The 12116-nt window shown below is 39.9% G+C and overlaps 1 protein-coding gene across 6 annotated transcripts in view; it reads left to right on the forward strand.

Annotated features, from left to right (window-relative positions):
• Positions 1–12116, forward strand: part of Hydin (HYDIN axonemal central pair apparatus protein) — a 266122-nt gene that overhangs the window by 108824 nt on the left and 145182 nt on the right. For all 6 annotated transcript variants that reach the window (XM_070026253.1, XM_070026252.1, XM_070026249.1 and 3 more), the window contains 4 exons: positions 3387–3622; positions 5639–5739; positions 7826–7961; positions 10538–10702. In XM_070026253.1, coding sequence (XP_069882354.1) covers positions 3387–3622; positions 5639–5739; positions 7826–7961; positions 10538–10702 — 638 coding nt within the window. The remainder of the gene's footprint in view (positions 1–3386; positions 3623–5638; positions 5740–7825; positions 7962–10537; positions 10703–12116) is intronic.

The raw sequence follows: 12116 nt of genomic DNA on the forward strand, positions 1-12116 counted from the left end.
ATGAAAATGATTTACAAGCATTTTCATGTTACTATAGTATAAGAAACTGACTGGAGACACTTGTATCATATATTTGAGTGATAGTTAGATTCTCCTGAAGGAAAATAAGTGTGATCTTCAACTTAAAATTCACCTAATAGTCAAATAAGTGAAGCAGACTCTCTCTAGACTTTGTCCAGTTGTGGCTAGTGAAAAATATGAGGCATATTAGTAAATCCAAAGCCCTGCTCAATCATCTTCTAAGAAGTTCAGCCAAGTCCATGCAGGGATCCTGGCAACTGATGTATGTCAACAACACATCCTTACATAGCATTGCAATATAAAGCTACAAGAGAGGATGATCACACTACTGTCAGATATCTTGTAGCAGCAAAAGACCAGAAAATATCACAATAAAATTTTCAAATTAATTCTTACTCATAATAGGACTTGTGATAAAACACTGTTGTCAAAGACCATCTCAGATTTGGTCGCATAGTTGGTGTCAGAAACACTTGAAATGAACCAAGACTCCCATATAGACCATGTTCATTTCCTAAACCTGAGTCTGAATTTTATGGATTTTGTATGTGTTTATTGATCTCCCATATTCTGAATTACTTCTGTGTATTACTACAAAAATATCACTTCACTTGCATGATGATCTGCAATACATTTGCCTTTGCTTTATGTAGTTTTTTTTATTTTACTAGAAAAGCAGGAACCTTTTGTCTAAAAAAAACTACGAATACCCCCCAAATCTCTCTGTTGTAGTTTAATTTTTGACTTTGCATGTTGCTGAATCAGTTGAATACTCTCCATTATTTAGTAGAAGGGGGTCATCGTCTAAATGATGGACCACCTTTTAAAATAATTTTATTGTTGGGTTTTTTTTTTGCTGTGCAGCTTTTTGATCTGCAGCTGCTAATTTCTTCAAGAAGTCTTAGTAGAGGTTTTTTAAAATCAGGTAAAACTATGCAAATTAAAGGAGAATTGAATCTCTTGAGAATGTTGTCTTTTAAATCAGTAATTAAGTACTGGGAGAAATATGAGTTGCCTCTGAGAATCCTAGAACATTCTATCCAATCTTGTTAATTACTCTAAGAAAATAAAAATAGAATTTCCTTCATTTATCAAGAAGAATATTACATCATTTGCAGAGAAATTGATGGGAGAAATTACGTTAAATGAAGTACGTTAGGCCCAGAGAGACAAAGGACACAGGTTTTCTCTCATATTTGAAAGTTAAATCTAAATTATATAGAGAGAGACCTATATAGGATTATATCGAATATACATATAAGCATATTAACTAAAGTATGGTATATGCAGAGAATTCAAATGCTATAACTCCTTTGAGCAACTAACTTACAGTCTAACCAAATGAATACCAGGAAGCCCAAGGGGAGGGTGATAGGCCAAGAAAAGAGGAGTTTCCTCTGAAACTCGAAAAATTGTAGTGATAGGTGGGGCTGGAAGGGACAAGAAGGAACAATGAAAAGGGCGATAGACCAAAATGCACTGAATAGATCAAAATGACATACTGGATTGTAACCCCTTTGTAGAATAAAAATATATCAATAAGAAAAATAGCTATTGACCTTCTCTTCTTGATAGTATTTGGAGGGAGCAGAGATATCTAGAACTATAGAATACTTTCATTCAGAAGGAGATACAAAATTGGGTGCAGCCAGAAGCCTAAGAATGCCATTCTTTTTTTTCTTTTTTTTTTTTCTTTCTTTCTTTCTTTTTTTTTTTTTGCCAGTCATGGGGCCTGAACTCTGGGCCTGGGCACTGTCCCTCAGCTCTTCAGCTCAAGGCTAGTGCTCCACCACTTGAGCCACAGCACCACTTCTGGCTTTTTCTGCTTATGTGGTGCTGAGGAATTGAACCCAGGGCCTCATGCATGCAAGGCAATCACTCTACCACTGAGCCATGCTCCAGCCCCAAGAATACCATTCTTACTAGTAATCGTTCAGTCTTTAGCAAATAAATATCCCCTTCCTTAGGCTTCCTGACAAGCAATATCATATGGAATATTAAAAATCCTAGTACAGGGAATTCTTTTAACAAAGAAGTTAAGATTAGCTTTCTTCTGTGAAAAGTTTCTGGCTACAGGGAAATTATCTGGCAATAGTTTGAAAGACTATGCTATCAATTAGCAAAATGTTTAGCCCATAAATGATCAGGTAAAATAAGGCATAGTTTCAAAAGTCGATCTTGGGCACATTTAGAAAAGTCATCATAGCAATTACATAATTGGGAAACTACCTTTGTAGCCATTCCTCTGGATTTTCCAAGAATAACATTTCAAGAGAAGGTTGTTCAAGGTGGTAGAGCAAGGTTTACAACCAGTAGAAATAAACACTTGTGTTCTATGGCTATAGCTAATTCTTCTTGCTCTGAAAGTGGTAGCATATAGAATAACCACCTAGGGAATCAAAATTCAAAGTTCAGCTTATCTCTTGCCCAGCAAGGAGGATTCACATCTTAAAAGAAAGGAACATGAGTCTACCTGAAAACACAGGAGAGCTGCATATACTATGACAAAGTAGCTTTGAGGAAGGTGAAAGTTGGTGTTAGTCTCTGCCTGGATGATTAGCTTGCTCTAAAGCAGATCACCAAGTCTCTCTTGGTAGAAGTTATTCTTTGATATTATTCAGCCAGCCCTGAGAGCATGATCCTTAGACAGGCCAGAACTAATTCTATCACCTTTTGGCAAGCTTTAGGCCACATGGCGGGGGGGGGGGGGGGGGACGGGGGGGAACACACACACACAAGACTCTGCTTTCACACATGAACCAATAAATAAAAAATAGCAAGCATTTCATGCAAAATCTGAAAGCAAAATATGCTTTTGCAAGACAACCCAGCAAACTAATACTACAGGATCACTCTTTGGAAGAGGTGACAGTCAAGGGATTTATTGTGTCATCTACTAGTTAGCCTGTTGCATAATATTTATTAGGTTTTCTGTGGGGAGTTTGGGTTGAATTCAGCACCTGAGCACTGTCCCTGAGCTTTTTGTTTTCATCACTCAAGCATTGCACTGTACCACTTTGAGCCACAGTGCCACTTAAGATTTTCTGGTGGTTAATCAGAGATAAGAGTCTCACTGATTTTCTGCCTGGGCTGGTTTTGAACCACAATGTTCAGATCTCAGCCTCCTGAGTAGCTAGGATTGCAGGCATGACCCATTTGCACCTGTTCCTAACCTTACAATCATTAAGTAAATGCATGAAAGAATTAAATTGTTTACTTATGGAAAACAATGTATAGGGCAACTATTTGTAGCAACAATTTATTTAAAACCTGTTCATTGTTGGGTAGTTGCCAGAAGAGGTCAGTGGCCCAGGGAGGCTATTGGAGGAGGGCTTTTATTTCTCACCTCTTATTTGATTTTCTAGGGTTTCCTCATACCCTGATCTGTTCCCTGAATAACACATCTTTGATTCCTATGACCTATACATTGCGTATCCCTGGAGATGGCACTGGCCCAAAAAGTGTTCCAAGTTATGGGCAGATCTCAGACAACAGCAGACAGTCTTGGACCAGTGAAGAAACACCTGTAATAAAACCAAAGGAATTCACCATCGCTCCCAGCCATGGAACAATTCGCTCCCAGGCATTTGCTGCTATCAGGGTAAGTGCACAGCCTTCCAGCAATTGGAGGCTGGATTTCCAGGCAGCCTTTGAGAACAAAGTGACTGTCTAGGGACAGTGGGAATGCGTGCCTCTCAAATCGTGGAACATCGGGTTTATGGGAGAAGAAACCAGACACAAATACACTGGACGATGGATTTGCATTGATCTGGATGGGTTACCTTCACAACAGTGGCTTCTAGTTATTTCTGGTGACAACTATCTATGAGATAATACACACATTGGTATTAATACAAAATTATAGAACTTATAATTAGAGTTTTCTTCCCTTCAGACTCAGACCCTTTATACCAATAAATATTCAGATGACAGCCAGCTTACTGAGATTTGTAAAAATGAACCTGGACTTTATAGTCAACACAAATGTGATATTTTAACCAGTGCTTTGAATTTAGGTTCACAGGAAGAGCAGTGAGGAGGCTGCTGATCCCCAACCCCTAGCCCCATACTTGATCAGAAATCAGGATAGCACAGTGCCATAGTTATGGCCTGTGGTGCCAACAGCAAAATTGCCTCACAGTTGGCTGAGAAGGGTTTATCTTACTTGCTTCACCAGTGAAGTGTAGCAATACTGAGAACTAATAAATTGAAATGACTTTATACTTTCTGGGAAAGAGAAAAAGGTAAGACTTCATAGCTAAGGTTGCTAGTTTTCTCTTCAGCCTTTACCACTGAGGATGTAATCCAGCTGTTATCTTATCCCCAGATTTGTTTTAAATGTTTCTTAATATCTTATCTCAAATCTATTCATCCTAAATCTCTTCTGTGGGGTTTTTCATCTCTTCCATGGTTTTCTCCTTCCAGTGAGGGTTGATGATATTATATACCACTTTATCTTGTCAAGATTGCTGTCATTTTTCTAATTAAAAAAGTGCTACTGTAATCCATTTATTTATTTTTTACTTAATAATGTTCAGCCTACCTGTTACCTATCATTCTTTATGCCTTTCTAGATAGCCCAGGAAGGATTTTAAAGACATGCTATCCCTCCATCAGCTTCTTCCAGAAACATTTGCCCTTCTTCCTTCTAACCACAGACCTGATATATAAACAAGAGGTTCTAGTCATACTTCAAGTCTCTTGATTTTCTCCAAGTCCAAGTTTTCTTTCCAAATCAATGACTTCATCTCTACTTTATTTTCTTGCATATTTCAAAAAGCTTTCTCTAAGCTACAATTTCCCCTCCTGATCTGCACTTCAGCCAGGTCTATGTGGATTCAAATTTGCATTCAGTGATTCCCTCTGCAACCAAAAAGATTTTTAATTAGTACCTGATACATAATTTATAGATAGAAAAGCCTTAACACAGGCCAGCAGCTGTGTTCTAGACTAACAAGTACCTCTTCTAGTACAAATCATTTTAAAGCAATTAAATGTTGGAACAAGGTTTTCCAAAGTCTAAACATAAAGTCTGACAGCCACAAATAAAAGCATAGGTTAAAATGTTCTGGTCAGACAATGTCCTCAGATGGACTTTTCTTTGGAACTTCCTGTTTTCTGTTCTAATAATAAATATAGGGAAGGGAACGATTTGGGTAATAAAAGACTGATTTCTTATGACAGTTTCTGGATCCCATATGATTATTTTCTCATTTGTTTTGATGTAAGAGAAATTTCATTGTAGTGTTTTATCAGTATATTGAATTTTCATCACTCATATAGCCCTGAGATATAAGGAAAAATTAAATTGTAATGATTAAAGTTTGTTTTATATTGCTCAGACTTCATGGCCATTTTCCCTTTGTGTGGAAATATAACTTCTATTATTTAATGAAAAAACTTCAGAAATGAGCAAACTTATTTACTAACATCACTTCTGGCCTATGACAACACACAGTATGCCCTGACCTCACCATATAATAACGTGTTTAACTAAAAACGCAATATGTCACATATCTATAAAATACTTGGAAACTGCATTCATGAGCTTTGGTCTCCCCTAGTTCCTCTCTGTACACAAAGAGAGAAGACCAACTCCTTACCTTTTCCTTTCCAGGTGACCTTATGCTCCAACACTGTGCAAAAATATGAGTTGGCATTGGTGGTAGATGTGGAGGGCATTGGAGAAGAAGTGCTGGCGCTCCTCATTACAGCCAGGTAGCCCTCACCTGTTCCTCTCTTCTGGAATCCTTCCCCCTCCCCACCCCTACCGCCTCCATCCCTCCTCCAGGCCCTGTATTGGGCTGCTTCCCAGAAGGCAGCTCACCTGCTAGCCAGAACATTCTTCCTTCCTGGGAAAGAAAACTGAATTGAATAGTCAAAGGACAAAGCTTTAGGACAACAAATATTTAGAGAAGCATCTTTGGTAACAGTAAGAAGGTGTGGGATGTGTGTGTGTGTGTGTGTGTGTGTGTGTGTGTGTGTGTTTGTGTGTGTGTGTGTGTGTGTGTGTGAATACACATGTGCACTTGTAGTGCTCCCTGATGAGTCTTCAAACTAAGTTTTGGAAGGAAGAAGTGATGAAATGCTGTTTTTTGTTTTTTGTTTTATCTTTCAAGATAGTACTCCAAAGTCATGTAGCATGAAGACACTACTCTCAGTCCTTCAGTGAAAGAACCATTTAGCCAATACGTGAATTTCTAGAATTCAGGTCTCTCATGAATCTTGGGAAGATATACATTAACAAAGGTGCAAATGTGCTAGTAGGTGGGGAGATCCCAGCTGGCCCTATTTCACACAGTCTTGGGCTTGGATAAAGGACAGGTAACAGCCCCAAAAGAACTTGAATCTGTATTGCCTGAAGCTACTTAGTATTTCTTCTAGGCCTAATTCCTTTTTCATTTGATTAAAAAGAGAAAAGCCCCTCTGATTTGGTCCACTCTGTTGACAAGTTTGCCTTTTATTCTGGCCTTGGATTTCTTTTCTATGCATGCTTATTTCAATATGCTGCAAGCTCCTTTTCCTGTCGCTATCAATAGGAAATCTTAGATTACAAACATAATAATGATGGTTAGTTTCTACTAAAAGCATGCTCTATGGTTATGGTTTTCAGTCCAGGGTTTCAGGCAGCAAAAAAGTTAGCTTTGAGAAAGTCATTGGGTCAACTCAATAACTGCCATTCCAGCTAAAAATGGACAGTCATCCTGTGTTCAATAACAGGCTTTAAGTGAAAGCATTCCTTTTATATTATTACTTATGGTGTTATCTGCAGACACTGCTCACTGACTCTCACCTGAAGAGTTGCTTTGAGGATTTGCACCCCAAAGTGACTCTCTCAGTGAGCCAGTATGACACTAGCCATGCCCTCACCCCAGGTCCACCTCCTCTCACTTCACACTTAGATGGTGCTGGGTCATGCCCTCAGTTCACACTTTCTCTGGATTGTCCTGCCACCCCAAGAAGCATAATAATGCCAATCGATCCCTAGAATGGCTTTCAATTTACCTATGAGAGTAGTAGGACCCTGACAGAGAACACAATTGGCCCAAAGTAACAGAGGTTCTTTGTGAGGTCGGCATTGAACCTAGGTCTGTCTAATTCAAAAGTCGCAACTCTTCCCCATAGCACTGCATGCAGTAGCAATGACATAGGGCAGGTTAGACACTGAGAGCTACAGACACAAAATAAAACCCAACTCACCTAATGAGAGACTAACTGCCAACATGGGACTCCATCTCCTCTCATCACTGTACCCAGCTCTCCGCTTCCCAACCCAACCCCCTGTATATCAGACCCACTATCACAGCACTAGTTCTAGACTGAGCAGCTGCCCAAAGGCAACCTACTCAAGACAATTGTTCTGCATAGGAATTAGAATTATTAATTAGCTATTGTTATTTATTATTAGTTATTTAGATGGTATGATCTGTTGGGAGTCTTTGGGGAACTTTCTGCCTGACCAAAGCATAGTTATTTAGGACCCATGCTAGTAGTAATCACCCCATTCATGGAAATAGACCCACAATCCCAAGGAACTTGTATCATGGTACTTTAGCAAGAGGAAGACCAAACTAAAAAACAGTGGAAATGTTAGTGACTGTTCACTACAGACAGCTGTTTAATGAGTTCTACTGGTAGTTCTTTTCTGATTAGAAAAAAAATAGTGACTGGAGACTAAGAAAGATGTCAGGAGAGAATATTTGAACATGATTAATGACAATGACAAATAGATGTAGTTAAGGACTCTTCATTCTCTATAAACAAGTTCTCTATTTTGAATTGTTTGATGGGCTCCTTTGAGCAGGTGTGTTGTACCTGCCCTCCAACTGGTTGATACGGAGGTGAACTTTGGGCGCTGCTTCCTAAAGTACCCCTATGAGAAGACAATCCAGCTTGTCAATAATGACGACCTCCCAGGATGTTACGCCGTCCTGCCTCAGGTGAGTGACTTTCTCCTTTGGTGTTCTCCCATTGGATTCCTTTCATGAAAAAAAAAAAGAGAGAGAGACAGCCTTCTGAAGAGTCACAGTTCCAAACACATGACCTTATGTAATCCTGATTTTTAACCCTTGGATAAACTAAGCATGGGGCTATAAAACCACAGCTGGATTGCCATCTGCATGAGTGAGCAGCTGCAGGTATAAACAGTTGTTAATTTCCCAGGGAAATTGCCCTTGATAAAGAAGGAAAAGTGTCAATTAAGCCAGCATGCAAAAGTGCACCTGCAAATAATTGCCTGTGAATTAACCAAGCATGGGAAATGAGCTGGGGGTTTTCGTGTATGCCCATGGCTGTGATTCGAACAGAATCACCAAGATAGAGTAATGCAGTATTTATAAATGGACTTGTTGGACCAGAAGGCCTAGCAGTAACACAGGAAGAGAAAGCAGGAATTATCTCTTAATGTCTTTTGAAATGTGTCCGTCCACATGCCTCTACACCTGTCTGAGTGGGTGACTAAGCAGTTCACATATGGGTAAGACTAGAATAATGGGAGGTTAATAATGATGTACAATTTACCAAAAATGCATTTGTTTTAAAGTGCAGTTGTATAAGTACAGTAATCTAATATAAATTTATGCAAAAAAGTCAATGGAAGCTTTATATGGCTTCAAGTTCAATATGAGTTAAAAGAGCTTTAGAGGACCCAGAGACCCAAGGCAAGTTTAGGATGCATCAGAGAAATACAGCTTTAATGGGAAATGCATATTTTTAATGGGAACTTGAAAAATGTGTCATGTTTGGAGTAACCAGAATGTGGCTCATGTCATCTCCAAATCTAAATCATAAAAGGAGCAATCTCATGTTTAACCTGCAACAGAGAAGATTTAGCTGGGATAAAATGTTTACTTGCCTCTAGTGAAAGGGTCTTAGGTAAAAAGGAATTTAGAATTACTGTGTGGGTCTCTCTTTAACAGAAGCAGGAACCAAGGGTCCAGTTTTGAGGTAGGCCTAACACACAGATGCTCCATAGGAAGATAGGCTGGCCATGCATGGTACACATCTCAAGAACTCAGGGGTAGAGTCTGCATCTGAGGTCATAGAAGCAATTTCTATACAACAGAGCTAGAATGAGACACTTGCCTTGGGAGAGAATTTTAGGGGAAGCTAGTCAGAAGGTGAATATGGTCAGAGTACTTTACAGGCATGTATGTAAATGGTACAATGAAACCTATTGGAGTTGTTTTGGGGAAAGTGATATATGAGAGAGGATAACAAGAGTGGAGTTTGATCAGGATACTTTGCATGCATGCATGGAAATATCACAATGAAATCCCCCTTGTGTAACTAATAGATGCTAATATCTTTTTGTAAGAAATACATATGCAATATGCATATGTATGCAATATTCTAAAAGGTCAAAATTAATTTAAAATCTCATTAGGAACAAAATACCAACATTTGGATAAAGAGAGCATTGCTGATTTTTCCTTTTTCTTCAGGCCCCAGAAGCATGGACAGAGCAGTGTTGCACAGAAAGGTAGAATGTGATTGGGCCATGCTAGGCCATACCAGAAAGATGGGATCCTGCAAAAGAGTATAACCCACATGCTCTGTCACTCTCCCAAGGAGCTAAAGTTCTTAGAAGTGTTTCTCAGGATTACCCAAACCTGATTGACTTCGGGATATTTTTTATGTAGTTGTACAAAGGGATTTCAAGTCCCTAAATCAGATAATGAGGACAATGTCACTCCTTGATCAATGCCACCCTGTCCATTGTTCTCTGACTTTGGGATTTTTAAAACTTTATTCATTTGTTGTTGTTGTTGCATGAGAACTTGTAATACACTGGAGACCAGGGGTCTTATTGATTCATCCATCCATTCATTCATACACTCATGTAAAAAAAACATGTATTAAGTATATGTTTGGGGACTAAAACTGGACATGTAGAGAGCAGTAGCTGGGCTCTGCCCCAACAACTCTCTAGCCATGGAGTAAAGACTTGCAGATGGTCTGTGATGTCAGTGCCTACTGTGGGAAAGGGCCTTACAGTGTACTCCCCAAGAGCAGAGGCAAAAATACCCACCATAGAGCTTTAGAGGTGCCTGAGGTGAGGAAAACCCATGAAGGATGTATCAGGGAAGGGAACAGCATTCTAGGAAGAGGAACCAGCATACATAGGATTGGAGGTGGGATGGAGCAACCTGTTCTCAGAAAGGTGTGATAGTATGGCCTCTGTTAATGGAGTACAAAGGGGCAAGGTGACAGGGAAGGAAGCATGATGTGAGGGGGGCCAGGTTAAGAACTTGGTGTGAAAGACTGCTGGCCTACTCTCATTCATGTGGTAGATCCTTTCTGCAAATTGCTGTGATGGGTACCTTGACTTTGGCCTCCACTTGACCAAACTCTTTTGTGGCTAAATCAAGTACTCATCACCTTGGATTTTCTTAAAAATGAGGCATTCCTGAAGACTTCCCATGAACTAAGGACAACTTTTACTTCAAGATAAATGAATATGACATTTGTTCCTTGCCTTGAATGGCTTTCTTACCCTTGGCTTGTCTTTCTCCAGGTTTATGAGAACTCGCCTACTGTGCTGCTTTCCAGCTCTAGCCCCTGTGGGGTCATCTCTCCCCATAGCACTGTAGATATACCACTGACTCTGGAGACTCAGGCTATTGGAGAACACAGGTCCAAGGTTTATATCTCCATTTTTGGGAGCCAGGACCCCCCTCTGGTGAGAGCCAATTCTCAGAACTACAGTTGAAACCACCATGCTTCTTATCAAGTATTTCTAAAGTCTTCCTTTCAGGAATATACCACAGTCATATACCCTCTAGTATTTGTAGTTTTACATTTTCTTTCTGCAATCATGAAATACCATGATATCGGGAATCTATTTGCAGAGACATTAAAGGTAGTAGGATTTTATAGCAATTGGTCTTTAGCCTAACTCAAGTACCAGAAGACACACACACACACACACACACACACACACACACACACACACACACACACACATACACACATACACACACACACACACTTGGCCCTTCTTCATCTGTATACTTAGCAAATGATATGGAAGGTTGAACCAAATCTTGAGTCTCTGATGAGCCTCTGTATTCCTGGACATTTGGTAAACTTAGAGCTGGGTGATGTCAATCTACATTTGTTTGAAGTGATTCTGATTGCTTTCAAGGATAGAGAATGTCCATCCATTGGCCATATAAGGCCAATAAAATTATTTCTAATCCTGCCAAGGCAACCACAGAGAGGACCAGAAATTCAATAAATCCTAGTACTTTTTAATAAGTTTTTTATTGTGAAAATACTGTACAGAGGGGTTACAGTTACATGAGCAAGGTAATGAATACATTTCTTAACAAGCATTGTTGCCTCCTCCTTTGTTTTTCCCATACCATCCCTTCCCTTCAACTTCCACAACTACACTCACCTTTTTCCCCCCACCAAAATTGTAAAGTTCGTTGTTCAACCTAGTGTTTTGTACATCTCATTGTTACAATGGGTCAACCTGTAGTACTTTTTTTTTTTTTTTTTGGGTCCGGTCGTGGGGCCTGAACTCTGGGCCTGGGCGCTGTCCCTCAGCTCTTCAGCTCAAGGCTAGCACTCTACCACTTGAGCCACAGTGCCACTTCCAACTTTTTTCTTATGTGGTGCTGAGGAATCGAACCCCGGGCCTCAGGCATGCAAGGCAAGCGCTCTACCACTGAGCCACCTTCCCAGCCCCTGTAGTACTTTTTAAATAGCAAGATAAATGTTGATACCAGCTAGCAGAGGTGGTTCCCCACCTCTGGTAGGAGTTTACTCTTAATTCTTCCCTACAAGATGCCATATATATGTGGCCTGACTTACAAAGCATCATCAGAAAGGCAGGTCAACCCAAAAGTTGACATCATATCTCCTTCTCTGCTCACTATTACACCACTACACCCTGTAGGTTCAGCTTACGAGGAGGACAGACAGTGTGCTATAAAAGACAAGGGCCCATCTTCTCTGGCACACATAATGCCAAGTGGATTTTATGATCCACCTGCACAGTTGTGTGCAATACCCTCCCTCCAGTACAGTGACAGAACAAAGACTCAAACCAAATCCCATCTGATGCTGAAGCATAGCTGTGAACTCCA

The sequence above is a fragment of the Dipodomys merriami genome, unplaced genomic scaffold (assembly GCF_024711535.1).
Source record: "Dipodomys merriami isolate MVZ:Mamm:240054 unplaced genomic scaffold, mDipMer1.0.p SCAF_176, whole genome shotgun sequence".
Lineage (NCBI taxonomy): Eukaryota > Metazoa > Chordata > Mammalia > Rodentia > Heteromyidae > Dipodomys > Dipodomys merriami.